The sequence below is a fragment of the Ruditapes philippinarum genome, unplaced genomic scaffold (genome assembly GCF_026571515.1).
Source record: "Ruditapes philippinarum isolate M1 unplaced genomic scaffold, ASM2657151v2 ctg4634_1_1_1_1, whole genome shotgun sequence".
Classification (NCBI taxonomy): Eukaryota; Metazoa; Mollusca; class Bivalvia; order Venerida; family Veneridae; genus Ruditapes; species Ruditapes philippinarum.
This window is the reverse complement of record NW_026862027.1, coordinates 12,582-37,068: the sequence shown is the minus strand read 5'-3', so window position 1 is coordinate 37,068 and position 24,487 is coordinate 12,582. Positions and strand designations below refer to the sequence as shown.

Sequence of the window (24,487 nt, the reverse complement as noted above, 5' to 3'; positions counted from 1 at the left end):
GTTGTCGAATTCGCAAAGAAACACGTATTAAAATAGACATAGCGATGTTCAAAATTTGTTCTTGAGCTTGATCGCAAGACATTCGAAATGCATGGAAGCCTGAAGGTGCTATCATTGCAAATGCGGTTATGAATGTTAATTTTATTCTAGAACTATATTGTATGTCTTTTTCCAGCTTAACTGGCATGACGAATGTTAATATGGACCTTTTCTTTTCTTCAATATCTAAGTTAATACTGAAACGTATTCTTCTTGTTATTTTATCATTTACATTTTATCATGTGAACCAACTTGATATGAATTACAAAATGTGTATCGGTTAGAAAGATAAATTGGATGGCGGTAAAATGTACGTTGGTTAAAACTTCGTATGATGACCCATTTCAAGAAATTGAACGGTAAGTTTTACAGTTTTGATTTTTGTATGAATATGAGCTATAATTGAATTCATCCCTTGTGTTGTTATTCAATAAAACCCTTAGTTATGTCAGAAATATTTGATATAAACCTGATAAAATCTGATATAACATACTACAATGGTCATGTTCAATAAATGAAAAATTGATATGTGTGATTACATTGTTTCGTCTCGATCGCTCGCAAATATAATACAACTTATCATCTAATTAGCTAAAAGACTTCTATAGAAAGAAACTCGCATATTCTATGAACGAATTTTAAATACTCAACATGAAGCATTTTCTTTCATTCCTGGTCGTCCCAGACCTGTATTTTCAAAATCACCTAATACTGATAAAATGGGAAAACATTCTGGGATGTAAGAGCAACACCGACTCGTGATGTTATTCTAACGTTAAATTGCAAATATTTTCAGTTTATCATAAAAAAATATTTGAGTAACTGAACACAATACGAAAGTCCCAGAATCCATCATTTTGCACAAACATTTTCAGTTTTTAAGGGGAAGGTGCCCGTAATCTCCCTCTTTCTTTCCGGATGGGAGACCCTGCATTGCCTTTCTCGCGTGCATCGTCATCCATAACTGGTTTCTCTATATGTATACTCGTCCCAATATAGTCCCGTGTTTTCGGGTCTATATCAAATATAAAAAACCCATACACTTATGACGGTATTACACTGGGAATATTGATATTTCAATCTTACTGGACAGGTATAGGTTTTACTTTTATAAGACATTGTTATAAATGTAGTGTTTTTACTGCTTATAGTTCATCCAGTTCAATATATCTTATGGTGGATGTGGAACTTCAGATACACTTTGATCATTATTCCTATCAGATTTTGCTGATTTACAAATAATTGCCCAAACAAGAGTTCGTGTGTGTATGCTTTTCATCACCATAAATCAAGATCGTCTATTTTTAAAGTGTGTTGAGCTTATCTTCGGTCATTTTCATTATCCTCACGTTGAATGTTACACACACCGAAAGTTACGGCCACAAAAACATTTCTATAAAAAGACTACACCAAGTGACATAAATTGGTTACTATGAAGGAACTTTATATGGGTTCAATTATAGTACATATGTAACAAAATGACTTTTTTACATTGTAATATCGTCGTCATAAAGGATTTAAACCAACATATTTTTTTTATTGGAAATCAATATATCTTTTAAGCCGATGCCATTTCCGATGGACCATATGAATTTGGTCCCACGTATTTAGTGTTAATACTTGAAACTTGTGTTTATTTACCATGCAAAAATATCATTTAGAATATGTGATGCCCATTCACTCTAATTCATCATTTCCTTATTCAGTAAACTATCCTAAACTTTTCTTATCTACAAGGGCGTTGACAGGTTTAATACTTAGATAATTCTATAGATATGTCGCCTTCAATCTTATTATTTGAAATACTATGCACCGGATAGAACTAATAAAATCTTTGGTTTTATCATCATTAATTTTAATATATTAAAAGGAGACTGAAACATGTACAAAAATAACTTGAAGGAAATTTTCCCATTTATTGTATTTATTACCGTTAAAAAAATTAACTGCTCACCAATGCCGGAAAAAAGCGCAAAAATATATGCATGAATGGTTCCAATATTCGTTCCATAAAATTGTGACAACGGCTCTGACACTTCACTTCAAACTTAATTGACAAAATGATAATTTCATCAATAAAGACTGATTGGTGTGGTTACGTCATATTAAATCTATTTCTATATAAATGTGAAAGAAATCAAATTAAATACCATGTGCATTTTACAATATACATTCTTAAAGAAAACGTCCAAAAACTTTAGCTACAATGAATGAGAAACAAAAGAAAACACTACCTTGCTCTCCAATCATGTATTTCATAACAGACTTGTATGAATAGTATGAATCTTTGCTTTCATTCCCGTATATCGCTGCAACTTTCAGATAGTATTTTCCAGTGATACTACCATTGGCCAAAATTATCTCTGTATAGTATACGTGCTTGTTATTTCCACAATCAGAATTATTTTTACAATTTGTTGCATATTTGTTACTGATTTCTGGGTTAAATTCTGTTTCAATATTACTACTTTCCTACAAATACACATAAAAAACTTAAGATACACATTAAAATCAATATCATACTTTAAAACCAGTGCTTTCTGTTTTGCTTTTTAAGGAGGAGCTTTACAATTTTCAATTATGACATTGTCACCTTAGTGAAGTACATGTAACATGTTAACTTCTAAAGTATTTCAATTGGAATTAACCGTTACTGTACTAAGATGACGACGATATTCATGAGATTAACGTTTCGAACAGTCTCAAGACTCTTTACTTAATTTGGTCGTAATTTTGTAGCATATAACTGTATCATTTGGTTCTTTTGCTTCAAGTTGATGCGAAAGGATCTGCCTGATTGCATGAATATCAGGATGTTTCTGTTTACATTAAATTCTATTTGTTTCTTTCTTGCAATTTAATAACGATTTGATGAACTCACTATAGATTATAATCACCATTTTGATTATTGGATTTAAATCTATACAAGTATATGATATATAACTTCTTATAAAAACGTACCGTTAGAAAAATATATATTAATATCAAAGAACATACGGAGATCAGAATCCATTTAAAAGAAACGTTCGTGTCCTGTGAAATGCAGCCAGACGTTGCTAGAATGGTCCCAGATGTTGTGTTTTCAACTAGGTGAGGCTCGTTATCTGTAACAAATGCCATATTTTAACAGTTTTTGTTTGTTGTTGTTGCTTTTTATATATAATGTGATTAATATGCGTGAAATATTTAATAACCTGTAACTAAATTTTAGGCAATCGATCAAGTATCAATGTTACTGCCAGCTTTTCTACTATAGTTAACATTGCTAAAATATTCTATATCAGCCAAGTTTAAATGATGTCTCACCAATGGGACGTGTTTGTTTCACACTGTTGCAACGGTCGAAATGACATTATAAAAATCATTCAATTATGGAAATCAGTCCTTATTTGTAACAAACGGGAAAAGTGATTAAAGGCTTTCGGGAGAGCTTTCACATTATGTATGTTTTTTCCTCAAGAAAAATAAATTTCATTAGGTAAAAGGAATTCACTGAGGTCCTTAAACATAAAATTCGAATTTCTAATATAGATAAGCAAGGGCACTTAAAACAGAAATATATGCAAAATATAGTAAAGCAATATATTCAGAAATAAATTGAAACTCACTTTTTTATGCTAGTTATAGCCTAATGTAAGCGAAATGCGTTGCAACGCTTTTCAATATTTGGTAAGTTTTCACCAATGGAATAATTATTCTTGAAAAACAGAGCGAGCAAATGATCTGAAATTTAGCACACAAGTTTTCGATCTTGATCTACATGCAAAGGAACATTAATCACGAAAAATTATTCGAACTGTCTATAATTCACTGCTCAAAATTTAAAGAAAGATGTACCTATTTGAATTTCAAGTGTCCTTATTAAATAACAAATCCAAATGGGTAATTGAAGTATTATATACTATATTTATTCAACTAAGCAACATCAGGAAAAAGATCCTGAAAGTAAATCACAGTGAAAATTTCAAAACAACCGAAAACATTAACTTCCTTAACAACTGAATACGCAAATAGAATGAAATGAACATTTCCATAGAGCATTGAATAACAACAAATAGTGTTTGTTAGTAAAGTGTATGACCCGACCGTACTTTCTCCCAGTTTCAATTGAAACATACACAACCTGCTCTGAAAAAAACGTCATTAAATGTAGTCCCACGCATGTTCTATAGGAATACTGTTGGGAGAAGGCGCTAGCTAGTCCATTGCTTTAATGTTCTTTTTACAAAGGTAGTCCATGTTTACTGTACCAGTGGACGGGCATTATCTTACATTAATATCCATGCTTATATACATACTTACAAACTTTAGCGTATTTCATAACTATTATAGAAAGATCTAGGTCAATTGAATTTTGCCACTTTGTTACACGACATATTTCTTTCATATTGGGCGAGTGCATGGTCGCAAGTGCAAAATGACGTAAACAACACTCAGTCATGACAATTGGGTGCTGCCGCTGAATGAACTGTTTTAATGTAGATGACACAATCAAGCGACATTAACAAAGTTCAAGACTGTAGGTTTATAAACTCGGAAAAAATCATTGACTGTACCTAAGTCAAAAATGACTTATAGAATCTCCTGAGATGACGTTAGATGTCGTAACATCTGCAGACATAAAGACAGCCGTTCTTATTATTAAAAACAATATATACACTGTATCGACGATGGCAATCATGTGACCTCAAGTTAGTAATAAAAAAACTGGCTTATCTTATTAAAAGAAGTCATTTTTTTGACCAATTGCATTTTAATGTTTTACTGGACAACTTTATTTAAGAGGAATTCTCCGAATAATGTGTCATCATAATAGTAAAGTAAAGTAATTGCATTTTATAGTCTAAGTTTTATGCTTACGCACGTTCACCGACTTTACAGCTATTACCCCTGGTCATCGGGCTACTGGTATCTATCTATCAATCTCCCTGGGGAGTCTTTTAACTCCGCTTAGTGCAGCCGACAATTTGGCGCAACGAAGTTATACCACCCTCGCAGGTACCCATTTACACCTGGGTGAAGTGAAGCAATCGCAGGTAAATTTCTTGCACAAGGAAATTAGCAGTGCCCCTGGTGGGGTTCGAACCCGGGACCTCTCGATCCCTAAGCGCGCGTCCTACCACTGGACTACTGCTCCTACATAATAGTAATGAGACTTACATGGCATCATCTAAGGAATTGATGATGTGCATTCTAAGACGTAAGTCAACTACAGTATACTCATTCTGTTGTAACAAAAACATTTCTTACCTCTTACTTATGGAGGCTATTCGTTGCAAAAAAATCCAGCCTATGCATACTACGGTTCTACTAAACAGATAAGTTAAAATGTAATTGTCGATCCGAAAATTACACAATGCACTGGTTTAAAGCGTTTTGCTTGTCTCGATTTGATAAAATGGGTGCTGTTAAAATGCAACTTAGATAAATTGCATCCTGTATTTAGAAATGTTAAACTTCAAATGTGCGACATGCAGAAATGTAAACGATAGAACGTACACAACACGTTTTATTCCGTACATCATGATGTTGAGAATATATCTGCATCAGTTAACACTCTCGGGTTGACAACACCACATTTTCCGTTTATATTCTAACGCGATTAACATTTGTAAACAATTTTGCAACTTCCATACATGGCATTATCACGGAAATAGACGAAAATTAGTAGGCGGAGCCAATTTTCACGAGAGCAGAATATAAAGAGATACAACTCTTACTGTACAATAATAATGAGTACACAACTATTTTAAATTAAAATGTCACATACATCAACTGCATTTCGGTTTACTTTGAATATCCTCTGATTTTGTAAAATTGTATTTTAGCACAGGATATTCAAGTAATGCAAAATTGAATAAGATATAATATCATAATATAACAACGTTTATACTGATGATGAGCATAAAAATATGTAAAAACTAAAGTTGTTGAAATAAAATAAGGGAGTGTTTCCCATATATGAGGACACAAACCACATCTACCGACAGGGTTTGTGTGCCATCAGGTACTGATGAAGTATTCGTAAACATTTGTTTTACATTCAGTAATTAGTATTAGAATTCGATTCATGGATTTCACTTTTGGCAAAATACGTAAAGATAACTGACGAGCAAGTCTGTGTCCTCTTTCGTTAAAGGACGAAATTGGGTTGTAGAAAAACCCCAAATTTTCGACCGAGTGTATAACCAGCGAACTATTCAAAGTTTACTATCGATAATTCCGTTGTATAACCAAAAACTTGTGAATTTGTCCCATTTTGATGTTGAAAAAAATATTTAGTGTATCCTAGCATATCTATTTCCCATTGGGAGATATTTTTAGGCCTAGCTTTTATTATTAGATATATGTAAGCTGACATAGGTTAAGGTCTTCAGCGAACCCCTTTTTATGCATTTAACTTTATCGGTGACAGCTCTAAAATCTGTGTATATATGCTGTCAATAGCTGTTACTGAGACTTGCTGTCTTTCTGATTAGAAATAGACTTTTTATTAAGTTTTGTAAGTGATGCCTTTCTTAGAGATAAAATAAACAAAGTATGCATAAATTGATAATCAACATATACATACCTTTGACCTCATTTGAATATTATTATTGAAAAAAATAGTTAAAATGGGAAAACTTATCTATACAGTTTGGTAAAAATTAAAAGCTATGTACGAAAGGGTACACACAACTTTGGTTTTAATTTTACTATTGTTAAAAGATTTTTCTTTTCAAGTCATACGCTAGAATTAAGATTACTAAAATAAATGTAATAGTAAGTGCTACTACTAGGAAAGACAACAGCCAGAATTAGGTCTGTATTAGTTTTTGATCGTATCAAAATCTCTCTTAGATTTTGATTTGAAAGTTTGAAAGTGGTAAGATAGCAGCTTAACTGTCACTATTACTCTTTCCTATGCAAATTGGAATCACCTCAGTAAAATTTATTGTGTTTAATAAAAACATGTTGAATATACATGTAGTCTTATCAATAATTTTTACTCCCTTGTCCCTTGAAAAAATATTTAACCTCAAACAACCCCATTTAAAGTAAGATTGAGACAGTAAGTAACCTCGCGAGTTATTTTTTTATATAATCATTTAAAAAAGTTCGCTGATGTTGATTGAATAAAGGCATAGACTGGCAACCATGCAAGTGAATTATGTTTGGTGAATAACTAAACATCTAAAAGGTGTTGTAAACAGTTACTACGCCGGTGCGTGTTCTTGTTTCCTTGCTGACCAGTCGCTGACGGTAAATACCGGAAATGAGCGGATACATACGTTTATTTACGATGATGTAGTGGGCGGGAAAATGGGCGGAGCTTATTTTTTCTCCTAATGCAAAACGTGTACAGCTGGATTATGCTGATACGAATAATGATGTTTGACAATCTAAAGCTAAGAAAGTAACTTCTCTTTTGTCGACGTATACATCAGCAATGAGTATTCCGCATGTTATGATGAACACTTGGGACTGCTGTTTAACAAAATGTATTTTGTTGAAATACATGTTTACAATGTAAAGTTAGCAAACTCAATCCAAGAATGTAACATTGGAGTTTACATACAAAGAAATACAATAGTATTTTGTCCGTAAACAAACTGTTCAACTCAGATCAACAAGACTGGATTTTGGCAACCAATAGCCTCCATACTTAATCAAGACTGAATCTGAAATTGAAACCTAGATTAATTCATCAATAAATATTTGGTCTTTGGATTTATCATCCCCTACCTAAATGTTTAAAACATGGATCAATTTTCTTCTCTTTTTTATTTTGGTAAGGGTATCTCCCCATAAGATGTTATTTCTTAAAAATATGATAAATGAAGCTAGAAGGTTATTTATAGTGATTCCATTTTTACTTTAAGTTATAATGTACTTTATATCCATAATTAAAAAAAAACAGAATTCTTGTGGTTATTAATACTTGATATCTAAAGACTAAAGACAAAACGATAGTTTGAATTATATTTATATTATTTATTTACGTAATGAAAATTATTAAATGATAAGTACAACTTAGAGAAAGCTTTGTAATGTTATGTGATACTTGGGCTTATCAGTTATTAATGTGGTCAAATTGTTTATTCTTTTTCATATGAAATTGTAGTATTAACTACAGCAGCCGTGTGTGTGTTTACCCACTACAGTCACGTGACTTGTTCGTGGATAAAGTGTATATGCCTAAGCCGCCAAAGAATGGGCTTCATCTCCAGATTAATATGCATGACAATGTGAACTAAATGAGGCACAATAACCATCAACAGTACAGGAATAATGGTCTATTATTTATCAGATCAAGCGCACAATTTCACAAATGAAACTACAACTAATATAACCCTAACAAATAAAGAACATAAACAATAATTAAACAACAATTTCTATTCTTTAATATGTGTTATCATGGTTTCTATACAGAACGATATATATTTGTTTACAATTTCAACTGTTACTGTGTTAGAAAGGACGATGTTTTACGCCGTATTTTATTGCAGATCCGACAAAGGCTGCCCCAGGTCATAACAGGCATCTTTAGGCCGTTATCGCACTTTGGCGAGCAACAACCAAGTATCAATATCTATTTAAAATGTGGTCCTTAAATTGTTACAGCAGTGTGCACATGCATTATGGAACATTTGCGCAAAAAAGACGGTTTAAATATCAAAAATTTATGCTTACCTTTGACTGTTATATTGTACGAGTCACTATGAGATCCGTCTGAACAAACCAAATTTCTTCCGTTATCTTTCATAGCCACTTTCATTATTGTCAAATTGAAAATACACCGTGCACTATCAAATGAAATATTGTATTGTCTTTCAAAGTCCGGATTAATGCTGCAAACATTTTGTACGCATTCAGCAATTTTTATATTATCATTTCCATTCTTCCATACAATTGCAAATGTATCCTTCTTTGAAATGCACGTTAATGTTAGGTTTCTGCCACATTCTGATGGTGTTTCATAGGCCAGAGTGTCTGCTCTTTGTATGACAACATCTGGACCTGAATTTAAACGGAATTGCATTATAAAGTGTACATTTGAAGAAAAAGTAGAACGTACAAATTATGAGCATACTTGATTACGAAGCATATAAATGATATTGTAAAAATGATATTGTACAGTGTATGGACCGGGTGAAATATCGAACAAATTTAATATTAAATAAATGGAATTTTAAATCAATTTGCGTTCTTTACAACAGGCGTTCAACATTGACGAAATCAAATATATATGCTCAAATTTTATTAGGAATTGCAAAATAATATTACGTGTATAGTCTGATTTTATTTACTTGTAAATTTTGAATACATTAAAGCACGCGTTTTAATATTCGATCCTACCTCGGTTCTGTCAATGTAGTTAACGAGAATTAATATGGAGTATATTACTAATATTTTGAAAAGTCACATTAACTTTATGTAAAGTTTGTCGTCATCACATCCGCAATAGCTCAATCGGTTAGGTGTTTGACTTACGTATATATGAGAGGTATGTAGTTTTGTCCCTTGCATTCCCATTGATTTTAAATAACTCTTCCTAGTTTATTTTTGCAGAATGTCGAGTGTTTATAAAATTGCCAACACGGATAAGGAAAACTCAGAAACACCCTTTTGCCTCGATTTGTATTGTGTTTTACGGCATTAAAATGTCACTTATTGATCTTTATCCGAAATTTTTTTAAATATAAGTTCTTAAACAATGTCTTTCAAATACAGTTTACCAAAATAAGTGCAAAACATAGTTAACAAACGAACAACATGAAAACACAGCTTCGATAATGTTGAAAATGTAAATATATAAAAAAAAATTATAGATCATCTCGATCTTGATCTTTAAACAGGTAGAACATGTAGAAATTTAAAACCTGTAATTAATGCTATTGGATTATGATGTTGAATATATAAATATCAAAATTCATGGATATAACATAACACGTAGGACATAAAAATTATAAACCCGTAGTTTACCCTCCCGCGCTTTAACGCTCATTTTAATTATTTCATAGACGCAATCCTATCTTATTGCGTACATCTCACGAAACGTATCGAAAGTCTTACGAAGATTAATATATTGTGTGCATTGACCGTATTATCAGTTTGCATTTGACAGGTTAATAAACAAAACAATACTTCCTTTTAAATATTTTCAGCAAGGTAAAGTGTCAAGGAAAGATTACAATTTTTGTACCACTACAATTCCAAAAATATTTAAAAAATATTTACCACACTTTCAAACACTTTTGTCCGATGATTCGAATATTAAAAAAATAATTGAAGAACGCAATCAGTCAATAATGAAAACATAGTGTGATATACAAAATTGAATAAATAAAAAACACTGCAAATAATAAAAAATGAGCGTGGTGATATGCCTAAAGGTGTTTGCTATGAAAATATATATTTTTCTTAAATATCAAATTGAAAGTTCAATGAACGCCGCCTTGACAGAACAATTGAGTTAACAAGTCTCAATCCTGATCCAAATGTTAACTTTGAAAAGGTTTATGATTTTGTTGAAGTTAGAAAATGTGACTTAATTGCAAAACTCAAACACCCAACTTATAATTATATTATCAAATAAAATTAACATGAATAGTTTAGTGTCGTTTCGCAATATTTTATAAATTAAACTAATACTGCCTCATGCATGTATATGTCAGAATCATTGCTTCTTTGTAGATTACTCTCTTTTTAGAGACAAATATCAAAATAAGTTACCACAACTCACCTACAGCAACATACATGTCTACCTCTGTTAAACATACTTATTGTTATTGAACTATTAAAAGGCAAATAGCGGGAAAATTATGCTCTCAAAAGTCATTCAAATGTAAACAATTGTCGGGACTGATCACACTCTTTCTCGTGATCATGATTTAAATTAGGGTTTGACATGTATTGATCAATCGAAAACATGACACAATCTCAAGGTTAAGACTCACTGATCAGTATCTTAGGTTACCAACGGTATATATTGTTTACAAACATATTATTTTGCTTGTATTGAGTACCGTGTGAAACGAACGATGTCATGTAGCACATAAAGCATATATTAAATTGAACACAGCATAAAGGATGGTTTTAAATGCATTAATACAATAAAATAAACCTACAATTCTTATTTTGTTACTATGTATATTTCAGACTTTTAAAATTATGTTTAGATCTATAACGGTAGATGAGTGTTCATAACAATATTTCGAACAAAGTCCCACGTCAAAAAGGATGGAAGGTTGCAAACATAAAGCACCGGTTAACAAATTTATGTCCGATTTCTTAAATGTCCTAGAATTCTTCTTCGGATAACTCTGAAGATGTCCTAAAGTTCTTTTTATTGTCAGTGTATTATTTGCGTTTAGTTACGGCACGTTTTATCGTTTTTTTATTATTGAAAGTGTGTAAAAATGTTTGCATCTTTCCAATAAGGTAATTAAGTATGGCAATGAAGAAGACCACAAATGAACAGGATGAGCAATCTGATTTTAAACAAGAGGTCATGGAAAATGGACTAAAAAGTTTTTTTCTGACACATAATACAATATATATAGAGGATTTTAAATGAGCGTAAAGTCAATAATGAAACGATTGCACGAGTTGAACAAAATTATAAAGGCTCGTATAATATTATTTTATTCAACGAGTTCCAAAAAGTCAGTAATGAATTTGCACGAATTTAATATTCTATTTATCAAATACCCAAAAAATAAAGACCGTTCAAAGTGAAAACAAGAGTCGTTTTTATTTATGCGCCTATAGTATAGCCTTATTATTTAGTGCGTCTTTAATCTATGTTTGTATAACGCTAATGACGTCACGTCAAAATATATGCACGGCCGTGCAAAACCATTATCACGGAGTCGCAAAATCGGCACGGGTGTGTAATTAAATGCAATATTAATCATTAAAGTTTAATTAAGCAGCTCAAACTTTTCTTTTAAAGATAAAAATTACCATTTTTGACGAGTGTTTTTTTTATTTTTTTCGACGAGCTCCGTGACAGAAATATAAAACAAGATTGCATTTGTGAAAAATGCTATGCCACCGCATTAATACAACACTAAATAGTGATGTAAGAACAGATTGTTTTTGTTTTATACAATTGAAGATTGCCATAGTGCATAGATCACTGACCTATCTAATTCTTTTTATCAGATTAGTGGTTATTATTCAAATAAAAGATAAGAGTAGGAATCTATCAATGCAGTTAAGTCTAGTGAATTTGGTGGTGAAGGTCATATTTCACATGGCCAAAATTCCGTGACTGTACATTAAAGGACAACACTTTGTCAAAATCTAGGCCAGCTGATATCAAAGTTCACTTGACATCTTAATCTGTGCACATTGTTCAAATTTCATAGCTGCACATCAAAGGACAAGAAAGTACATGCAGGTCTCATCATAAAAATCTAGGTCACCTGATATCAAAGTTCAATTTTACAACTTAAACTGTGCACATAGTCCAAATTTCATGGCTGTACATCAAAAGACAAGATAGAAGGTCACTATCCCCTTGGGCAAGGCAAAATTTTGACCCAAGGGTTTAATTCAAACAATCTTGATACAGGTCCACCAAACAACATTTCCCACCAAACAACATTCATGTCAAATATCTAAGTTGTAGCTTTCTCCAATTCAGAAAATTTTTGTTTTAGTTTCAGTTTTTACTATGTGTACATAATGAAACTCAATGCCCCAGGGCATCCCAATTTTGACACCAGGGGCAAACTTTGAACAGCTATGGTAGAGGACCTATGGCTGATTTGTATTATAAAGCAAACATCAAAGCTCTAAGCCTTGTACCTTCAGACAATAAGATTTTTAATTTTTCACTATATGTACATAGTGACTGAAAATCAATGACCCCCGGGGCGGGGCCAATTTTGACCCCAGGGCTATAATTTGAATAATCTTGCTTGAGGTTCACTACACAATGTTTCATGCAAAATATCTAAACTCTATCATTTGTCAATTTAGAGAAGATGATTTTTTTAAAGTTTTTACTATAGACATATAAGGAAAACCTATGGCTCCCGGGGCGGGGCTTATTTTGACACTAGAGGCAAAATTTGAACAATTTTGGTAGAGTACCTTTAGATGATATCATATACCAAATATCAAAGCTCTAAACGCTGTACCTTCAGACAATAAGATTTTTTTTCAACTATATGTACATAGTGAAAATCAATGACCCCCGGGGCGGGGCCAATTTTAACTTTGAACAATCTTGCTATAGGTTTACTACACAATGTATCATGCAAAATATCTAACATCTAGCCTTTGTCAATTTTGAGAAGATGATTTTCTTAAGATTTTACTACATGTATATACATAAATGGAAATTCTATGACCCCGGGGTGGGGCTAATGTTGACGCTAGAGACCAAATTTGAACAACTTTGATAGAGTACGTATAGATGATATCATATACCAAATATCAAAGCTTTATAGCTTATGCCTTGTACATTCAGACAAGAAGGTATTTTAAGTTTTTACTATATGTACATATAGTAAAAACCAAGACCCCCGGGGCGGGGCCAATTTTTGCCCCTTGGCTATAATTTGAACAATCTCGGTGGAGGTCACCACACAATGCCTTATGCTAAATATCTATGCTCTAGGCCTTGTTGGTAGTTACAAGAAGATTTTTAAATTTATTCTTATAATTCCTTTTGGTTGCCAAAGCAACCAGATTTCTACATAGAATAAAATTATTTAAACAGCTTTGAAAGCCCTTTAACCGAGGATCAATTCTGCCAATTTTGGTTGAAATTGGACTAGAGGTTTTTCACAAGAAGGTTTTTTAAGTTCACTATATAATCTATAGAACACATACATACATACATACGTACATACATACATACATACAAACACACACAGGTGAATCGCTATATGCATCGCAGATGCTGCGGTGGCATAAAAACTCCTGAGGACTCTTTTGTCCGTATATACCATGCACTTTCACAACCTTGATTCATAAAATCAAGCTGTTGCAGGAATGATAAATTAAAACAGTTTAATTACGAAACGGCCCACTAGCGGCTGTTCATTTGAGAACTAAAACGTGCTCTCCGTCAACATCCAAACGGAAAATGCCTTTGCGTTTAGAAAATATTATATTTTGAATTATATCAAGAACAAAGTTTTGCTTTTTCTTAAAAATAATTAGTTGAAAGGCGTCACTTTGATGATAAGCATTGACAAAAGCATCGCATACATGTATAACGTATTGTAGACAGTCATAAGCTACTTGACATTGGTGATATATAAAAAGCTGTTGTTAATTGATTTATTTGGAGATCAATATACTATTTTGTTGAATTGCTTTAAATCCCTCTTTGTTTACATTCATTAAAAAACATTACACCTAATGTTCAAACTGCAGACCAAAGTTTCTATTGATGAATTGTCACAGTATTCGGCACAAAACCGAATACCTTCAAACAAAAAAGAATCAACATCTTACAGAAAAAATTCTAGAAATCGGGGTCGATTTTCACGGTGAAAAATGTAAGAAGTGCAATCAGCAATCAAAGCGGTAAAAAGGAAAGAGCTATATACCGGAAAGAATCTACGGAGAAGACAATTTCAAAATGATAACACTATAATATACATTTCTAAAAAATGGCCTACTTAAATTTTTTTGCGGTAAGTTGTAGAAAAATGAAGGAGTTCTTGAATCCGAATTTATTTTTAGCTGTAAATCGAAGGGGTTATTTGATAAAATCCGGGCCCATGGACAAAAAACAGGTAACACAAAAAGCTCCGCGCATGTGGGCGCGGAGCAATAACCAGTTTTTTTTAAAATAAGAAATATTCAGCAGTGCACAGAAACAGTTAGGTCTATATGCTATGAAATTATCTTAACAATTTATTATGGCAATGTGTATCATGTTTTGTATTATAAAACTATTTCCGTTTGTTTTATATGTTGTATTTTAGGTATGTAAAGAAGGTTATGAAGCCAACAGATGGCCAGGCTCTCCAGTGCAGCCAAATGTAGTGTGCCTGTGTAATTTTCAGGCATTGTCTTCTAACATTCTCTCTGGCAACAACTTCACACAATAGCTCTGTTTGCAAAGTTTCTTGGTCTTGGTTTCCCAGGAAAACCCGCATTTAGTAGATTGCAAAACAAGTGTGTTTGTTCAGTGGTAAACAGGTATTGGGAAGATTTGAAGCAGTGCCCTGGAAGAACATAGAGCTGTTGAAGTGATTGTCTATGGTAAGAAGACCCTTGCTGATTTGTAATGGAGCTGTTGTAAACATATGGTCAAGATTGATAATGGATTATCTAATGTCAATGTATGACCTAAGCAAGGTATTTTCAAATAATTAGAACAAAAATATCCCTTAGTTTAAGTATAAAGTATATAAAAAAATCCTGAAAACACATTCAATGATTATTTTTCAATGCAGAAGTTAAATTGTCATGTCAACAGGGAAACCCTTTTAAAGGACACAAAAATGATTTAAAATTGGTGTTTTGTTCATGATAAAGGACACATCTTCTCTTCTTATCATATCATAATACAAATGTAGGAGATGGACGTATGGATTCGCCTGGCCATTGTGAAAAATACTGTACCTACACAGTTATGAATCAGGCTGACAAATTGCTCTTGAAATAGTTGACACGAGGGAGACCTGGATAAAGTCTTGGCTGATGGAAGCCACTTGTTTTGAACGTTCAATGAAATCCATCAGTCCTTAATGAGTCAGAATTGAGGAGGTGGTCACTGATGCTCATCCACAGATTTCCGTATAATGATAAGTAAGATCTTTTTTAATCAATATAATCACATTATTCCTGCTTATATTTCACTCATAATTGAAGTAATGTTGTTAAACTTGTAATAAATACCTACTGTTCTTTTTTATTTTTGAAATGTTGGTACATGCTTATTGTAATATTAATTTCATTCTGAATCATGTAGCTGATATCAGACATTTTACTATGAATAACAAGTGTGAAGCTGAAATGATCAAAAAAGGTTTTTTGGGACGTTTTGAGTGAATTCCATCAAATTATATCACAAAAGAATTTAGTTTATGCATTCTTATTATTTATCCAAAATGGTTGTAAGCTATGGTATATATTACAAATAATATGAAGATAAAAATGCATAATGTGTTGTTTGGACAAAAATCCACACAGAAATTAACATAAACTTTTATAGATCTATGCGTATAACCGTGTATTAATACCAACATTATAAAAAAGGAAGGCTGGGGCGTCCAAGGTCGAGTGGTTATGGTCGTTGACTTCAAACCACTTGTCCCTAACAGCTGTGTGCTCGAATCTCGACATGGACTTTAGATTATTTCATGTGAGCTAAGCAGCTAGCTTGCAGAATGTTGGTGGTTCTACTGAGGTGCCCGTTCGTGTCTGAAATAATTTACAGAAGGACACCGGAGGTCTTCCTCCACCAGCAAAGCTAGAACGTCGCCATCTGACATATACTGTGTCGGTGTGACGTAAAACCCAATCAAACAAACAAAATAAAAAGAATGGTTACTCTTTATTCATATTTACTGGACACATTGTGTTAGGTGTCATTGTATCATAGTATTTTGGTTGTTGTATGCTTAATATGCATCTAATTTTAAGAAACCCAAAAGCTGTTCTGAAAGAGAATAATTGGTCTATTATTGACCTTAAAGTTATTGTCCTAACATATTTTAGGAGCATCCTGCTCAGATGTGATACACAGTTATGACATGTGGCAATGTGCAAAGAACCTAGGGGAAATAATCAGCAAGGTCTGAATAAAGATGTCTGTTTTACCTCCACAAACAGTATTTTGGTGAGTAGATAGAAGTAAACTGGTTAGTCTGTCAGTTTTATGGTTTCTGGATGATATTGAAAGTTCAAACTTAAAATTTTGAATGATTTCATTTCTCATGAATATGCTTTCCATGTTCATCACACTGACAAGTGTGACACTTGCATCATTTTTATGAGTACATTTATTGCCCATGGAGCTTCAAACTTCAGTTTACATATTAATGCCCTATCTGCTTCAAACATTAGTTAACATATAAATGTCCTATCTGCGTAACATGTTTTGGATCAAAGGTCAAGGTAACAATGTCCTTTGTCTTTGTAACACTCTTGTTCGAAGAAAGCAGCTGTGCTTTTTTGATGAAGTTGTAAACTCATATATTACTGTCACAAATTGGTAATGGATGAATTGACATGAATTTCATTTTTAAAAAATCAATTCTTTGAGTTAAAACATAAAATATGGTGGAAAATGGAAGAGAAAATATCTGATACGTTTGGTGTTCAGATAATCCAACCCAATTGAGGGTGACCTTTACTTACCTCAGGATGGAATCCATTCCAAAGTACAAAATATGACATTATCAATACAGCACAGAGAAAAGTAGAGTTGTGTTTTTTTGCTCTTGCCGAAGCATATTTAAATAAAACTTTTCAATGTTACAGATTGCAACTTCATAAGGAAACGAAAAGTTGAAACCATGGATGAAGGATGTAACAAATCATTTTTCCATTGTGCAGAAACCTGTAAATGTCCTTGATATGAAGGTAAAAGTTCTAAAAACATTGTGTTTATAAATTGTGTTACACAAAATACTTGTGATTCAGTTTTATTTTTTTAAAATAAAGATGAAACCAATACATGTATTTTCAATTCTTCATAGCCCACTTTTGACTTAGTGTAAAGCATTATTTGCTAAGCAGTCAAACACTGAAATTCAGAAGACTGATGCAAGCAACAAGTAAATATATAAATATGTTGATATATCTGATTTTAGACAAAGTGGGTCTCGATCCTTAATCATGTAACACATTGTCATAGTTGGGTACTTGGCCAATGTAATTATGGGCCCTTAGAAGAAAGAGAAAAAAGATAAACCATGGCTGAAGCAGTCATCAAATCTATACAAAGCATTTACCAAACGAATCACAGATAAAAGGCTTCTGAGAACATTTCCATATAATGTTACTTGCCAGTAAGTGTTTTTTCTTCATATTACTTTACTTGATAGGATTTTTATTTGTTCATAATTTTGAATAAGTTTGCTGTAAAAGTAATTTATTTTCTTGCATGTTTTTTTAGCTCACCAGAACGTAAGGTCTAGGGTGAGCTATTAGTATCAAAGGGGGATACTCCGTCGTCTGTCGTCATGCGTCAACAATCATCTCTGAAACTGATGAGCAGATTTACCTCAAATTTGGTCTGTAGCATCCATGTGACAGTCAAACTTAATGTCATTTCAATTAGCCCCTTTTAGGGGGTCAACAGAGCTAAAAATAGAAAAACATTTAAACATCGTCTACTACTAAATTAAATGATTGATGATCATTAAAATGTGTCTATATCATTCTTAAGTAGTCTTTTATCAAATTTGCTCATTTTAATTTGATTGGCCCCTTTAAGGGGTCTCTAGAGCTAAAAATAGAAAACCTTTAGACATCTTTTTCTACAGAACTAATTGATGAATAGTCTTTTATTAAGTTTGCTCATATAAATTTGATTGGCTCCTTTTAAGGGCCGCTTAAGCTAAAAATAGATATACCGTTAAACGCCTGTTTCTACATAACTAATTGATGGATGATCACCAACTTTTGTCCGTAGCATTCGTAGTTAGTCTTTTATCAAATTTGCTCATATTAATTTGATTGGCCACTTTTAGGTGCCGCTTTAGCTAAAAATAGAAAAACCTTTGAACATCATCTTCTACTGAAATAATTGATGGATGATCACCAAACTTTGTCTATAGCATTCTTATGTAGTCTTTTATCAAGACCTGTTCTAGTGGTCATTTATTCTGCATTATTTCTACATAGTCTATTAGGTACACATTTGTAACATAGATATTTCTAACAAAGCCTTTCCAAAATATTAGGGTATAATATTTCAATTAATATAGTAAATGATGAAATGATGGGTAAATTAGTGATCTTTGGCCATCTAAGTGGCCCTTTTGTTTATTATGAAAAAAACCCCAACAACAACAGAAAACAACAAAAACAATCATTGTTATGAAAATATATTACTAGAGGGGCAAGTTAACGTTGAGCTGAACTTTCAGCAAGTTCATATGAAAAATAATTGACAACACTGAAAAACAGTTGTTTCTGGAGAGCGAATCAGGGCCATCATGACCCTCCTGTTTTTTTTTGTTGTTGTTTTTTTGTTGTTTTTGTTAAATTAAACAGATTTCTCAATGAATTATTTACCAATGTAAATCGAAATGTGCTACTTTCCTGAAAAATAATGTTTGGAAAAAAATATTGGGCAGTAGGATAACAACATGAAGTTAACGCAATCACTTGATATAGGTTTCCAATCTATTACTTTGGAAATATTTTCTCTACTATCCTTTGATTTTAGTTTAGTAGGTCATTACTCTTAGATGACCATTTTATGGCATTTTGTGGCATTACTTTATGTCATGTTAAACCCATGTAACCCATTTAATGTGAGGTGATACTGTTTCAAAAAGATATTTTAGTAAACGATAACTCACTTGAGCTTCAGCATAGATTATGGTAATCTTGGGTCAAAACTAGGTCACAAAGTCAAATCCATTAAACAATGCAATACTTTTTCAACTCACTGTTTTGTTTTGGATAAAATCATTTTTGTCAATTATTTTAAGAATGGATATATTATTATATAACCTAAAAAATTAGTCTAAGGTGAATAAATAAAGTCCATTTCTATCCCCTCTAAACAATTTGTGCTGAACTAAAACTGGTTTATCATTTTTTACAACAGAAACAACATCAGAGTTGGAAACGTTTAATAACCACTTGTTGATGTATGCACCAAAAATAAATGCTTGCAGGTATTTTTTTTTTTTCATTGTGCCCTTACTTTAGCGGGGGGGGGGGGGTGTCATTTAGATTTACCCTTGTCCGTCCGTCCTTCCGTCCATCCATTCCTTTTGTGTCGCACGTAGCTCAAAAGTATTTGACCTAGAATCATGAAACTTTACAGGAATGTTAATCAGCATGTGAAATTGTGCTCCTGGGTATTTTGGTGTGGATAGATTTAGTATTTTTAAAGTTGCTCTTGACTTAGTAAAAATTTACAATTTTCAACTTGTGTCGTACATAACTCAAAAAGTATTTAACCTAGAGTCATGAAACTTTACGAAATGTTGATCAGCATGTGAACTTGTGCACCTGGGGTTTTGCTTGTAGATTTATTCTGTTTTGTCAGAGTTATTGCCCTTGACTTAGTAAAAATTTACAATTTTCAACTTGTGATGCACATAGCTCAAAAAATGTTTTACCTAATGTTATGAAACTTTACAGGAATGTTGACCAACATTGTGTAGTTGTGCACATGGGTATTTTCGTTTAGATTTATTTAGTATTTGTAGAGTTATAATCCTTGACTAAGTAAAAGTTTGCAATTTTCAACATGTGTCATATGTAGTACAAAAAGTATTTGACATAGGGTAATGAAATTTGACAAGAATGTTGATCAGCATGTAAAAAGACAAGAATAAAGATCAACAGGGCAAAGGCAACATTCACAGGACGCAAAAAGTAAAGTTTCGCATCTGGGGTTTCTCTTGTTTTGTCAGAGATATTGCCCTTGACTAAGTGAAAATTTGCAATTTTCAATATGTGTTGTGCATACCTCAAAATGTATTTAACCTAGATTCATGAACCTTAACGGAAATGTTGGTCAGAATATGTAGTTGTGCACCTTGGATGTCGCTTGTGCATTTATCAAGTATTTGTAGAGTTATTGCCCTTGACTTAGTAAAAACCGTTTCATTATGTTGTGTTATTTGTTCCTTGAGTGCTTGAGTTAGAATCAATCAACTTTGCAGGAATAATGATCAACCTCACTGTGAAGCTATGCACCTGGTATTTTGCATGCGTTTTTTCAGTTTTGTTAGTCTAACAGTGTTTGCCCTTGACTTAGTTTAAATTTGTAGTTTTCAACTTGTTTATGCATAGATCAAAGTATTTGACCTGTAGGCCTGAAAGTTTACAAGAATGTTGGTCAGCATGTGTACTAATGCACCTTGGGGTTCACTTGGAATTGTTCAGTATTTGTAAAGTTCTTGCCCTTTACTTAGTAAAAGAATTTTAGTTTTCAACTTGTGGCACATCAAGCCTAAAAATATTTGACCTAGAGTCATAAGATTGACTAAACAGTGATGTGTGGGGGCACCCGTACCCGTGTCCTATGGACACATTTCTAGTATATATCTACGTTTTAAGTTTTCAAATGTGATTATGGTCTTTGCATGAATTCTGAAAGTATTATAATTTCAAAATAAATTTGATAGACTCAGTGCCACCTGCTTAACTTAAAGCGATAGTAAAGAATTTTTTATCTGTTACTGGTTAGTTATCCACTGTTTCCTGGATAATCCAGGATATCTGGAAAGACTGGCACTGGAGAAATGATAGGAATTTAAAAGCAGACAAATAATGGATTAATAAAAATACAGGCAAGAAGATTTTATTTTTTAACATTCAGTCTGATATGTGTTGCAGATTGTTTTGATCTATACATTCCATTGTATATATCATAATGTTTTGTTCTTGTGTTATTGAAAGGGTATTATTAGCAAGCATGCATTTAAATTCATAAACATGTATTTAATTACAGGTGCAACCATTTACCATTTCAAACAGTGAAAGCTTAAATCTTTCAGGATCTTCGTAATGTTTCAACGAAGAACCAAAGTTATAAAATCTTATAACAGGCAATTAATACACAATATTTGAACACAAACTTTCATTTCATGATTGTTTTCTTACTAAGATTCACATGATTGTATTAAATACTTTTTGCTCAAATGATATTACAATACAGTTTCTGAAGTTGATCTAGAAATCATTTTAGACCAATTTCAAGGACATTTAGACCAAAACACTACTGTGTAACATTGTAGGTTTCATTGATAACCGCAGTATGAACACATGTGCGAATGTTTCTAAATTCAAATTTCATTTCTTTTGTGTTTAAATGTTGAATTCTGCTTAAGCCGGTGCTAGGGGGCGTTGACAATAGTTTACACTTGACAGTATAGTCCATGACCAGGCTCAATCAAACCGAGCCTGCAATATTTTACAATTTTGCCGTGTTGGGCTTTCTTTAGGGATTCTGTTTTTCTCTATTTCTCCATATTTGGTCTGTGCGACCTAATGTTTTACCTAGGATAATCCATTTTCGAATATGAGCTAGAAAATTATCAAACATGAGCTAGTAAATTACCAAAACAACCTTTCTGACAAATTTTAAGGATGTTTTGGTTGCACATATTACCTCTAAAGTGTAAACAAGGTGTTTCCATATTTGGGCTGTGTGATCTAGTTTTTGACGCCAGGTGACATTTACACTTGAGCTAGATAACATCAAAACAATCTTTCTGACCAATTTTCAGAATATCCGGACCAAAATAGTAGCAGCTAGAATGCTAACAAGATTTTTATATTTTTAGCTCATGTGACCTAGTTTTTCATCCTGCGAGATTACCCATGTTCTATCTCGTCCGAGCAATTACTTGGACAAAATCCTGTCCAAGTTTGGTGACAACTGAGGCAAAAATGTAACCACTAGATTGTAAACAAACTAAATGTTGACAAACGACGGACGACAGACGACGGACGCTGGACATTCACCGATTCTTAAATCTACTCCTGAGCCAGCTTACGTGAGTTAACAAACAACACACATTTTTTTTACAAATGAAAGGAATTTAGTAGATATATTTGTCTTACCATTGATGCTGATAATTTGAGAATCACTGTGTGATCCGTCTGAACACACCAACCTTTTCCCGATGTTTTTCACTTTTATTATCGTCAAATTAAAAATACCTTCTGTCATATCGACTGAAATTTCGAAGTCTTTATCATAAACAGGATTGACATCACAAACTTTTCTTATACATTGAGCAATTCGTGTTTCTTCGTCTGAATATCTCCATGAGATAGCGGATGTGACCTTCGTAAAAGAGCAAATGAATGTTATATTTCTGCCACAACCATATTGAGTGTCGTCAGTCAAACTGCTTGCCTTTTGTACAACAACATCTGCAAATTAAAATGAAAGATCGTTGGAAGAATATGGAACGCAATAGCTGCCTCATGGTGTTACATTTCTTTTTATTTTGCTCAGAAAGCGTCTTATAATGTCAAATATAAGCGTTGTAAGGCCATTGTAATTTGTCGACTTGTCTAAACAATGCCTTATTGTCTAAACAGAAGTCTAATCTCTTTAAAATGTGATGTTGACTTGTGTAAAGATTGTTTATTTTTTCCAAACAGAAGTGTTATGTCAAAATGTCGTTTTGGCTTGTCTGAAATGTGTCATATTATGTCAACTAGTCGCGCTATTTGGTCAAATTGTGGAGCTTTTTTGTCTAAAGACTGTCTGATCATTCTAAACAGTAGTGTTCTATTGTGGTAATATAGTGTTGACTTGTAAAAGCACAGCTTTATTTTTATCAAACTGCCATGCTATTTTGTCAAAATCCGGTGTTTAAATGCCTTAACATTGTCTTATTGTGTCAAACAACTGTGTTAATTTGCCAACGTACACTACTTAGTTGTCTTTTTATATCAAATATTCGAATTACCTTGCCGAAATGGGGTGTTGAGTCTGTTGACTGGGCTAAATCATGCCTTATTTTGATAAACTTTATGCTATTTTGTTAAAAAGCGGTTTTGACTGGTTAAAACTCAGTGTTATAAAGTCAAAATATTGCGGTATCTTGTCGAAATGTGGTAATGACTTGTCTAAACTCTTTCTTATAATGTAAAACAGAAGTGTTATATTGTCGAAATTTGATGTTTTTCTTGTAAAACACAGAAACAGTCTTATTATGCCTGATATTTGTGTAATTTTGTTCAAATTTAGCTCTGTCTTGAGAAAGTGCTGTCTGATTTTGCTAAACTGTCCCGTTATCTTTTTGCTCTATCTTTTCACGCTCCGCGCAGGCTCTTGTCACGTGATACTAAATTTTGACAACATCGCATCTGGACAGGATAACACGATTATCTGACATAATGAGTCGGTATTTAGACATGTTAACGTCATAATAAAACTCAGTGTTATAAAGTCAAAATATTGCGGTATCTTGTCGAAATGTGGTAATGACTTGTCTAAACTCTTTCTTAAAATGTAAAACAGAAGTGTTATATTGTCGAAATTTGATGTTTTCTTGTAAAACACAGAAACAGTCTTATTATGTCTGATATTTGTGTAATGTTGTTCAAATTTAGCTCTGTCTAGATAAAGCGCTCTCTGATTTTGCTAAACTGTCCCGTTATCTTTTTGCTCTATCTTTTCACGCTCCGCACAGGCTCTTGTCACGTGATACTAAATTTTGACAACATCGCATCTGGACAGGATAAAACGATTATCTGACATAATGAGACGGTATTTAGACATGTTAACGTCATAAACCGGCAAGTTATCGCCACTGTACTACATAATGATACTGTG

At 32.8% G+C, this 24,487-nt stretch overlaps 1 protein-coding gene across 1 annotated transcript in view; it reads right to left on the bottom strand.

Moving 5' to 3' along the window:
• The window catches only part of LOC132717713 (uncharacterized), a 37,671-nt gene that overhangs the window by 4,203 nt on the left and 8,981 nt on the right, over positions 1–24,487 (bottom strand). Inside the window, exons 4-7 of the mRNA XM_060701262.1 lie at positions 22,759–23,073; positions 8,713–9,039; positions 3,037–3,143; positions 2,274–2,511 (exon numbers count right to left, since the gene is read on the bottom strand). Of these exons, the coding sequence (XP_060557245.1) occupies positions 2,274–2,511; positions 3,037–3,143; positions 8,713–9,039; positions 22,759–23,073 (987 nt within the window). The remainder of the gene's footprint in view (positions 1–2,273; positions 2,512–3,036; positions 3,144–8,712; positions 9,040–22,758; positions 23,074–24,487) is intronic.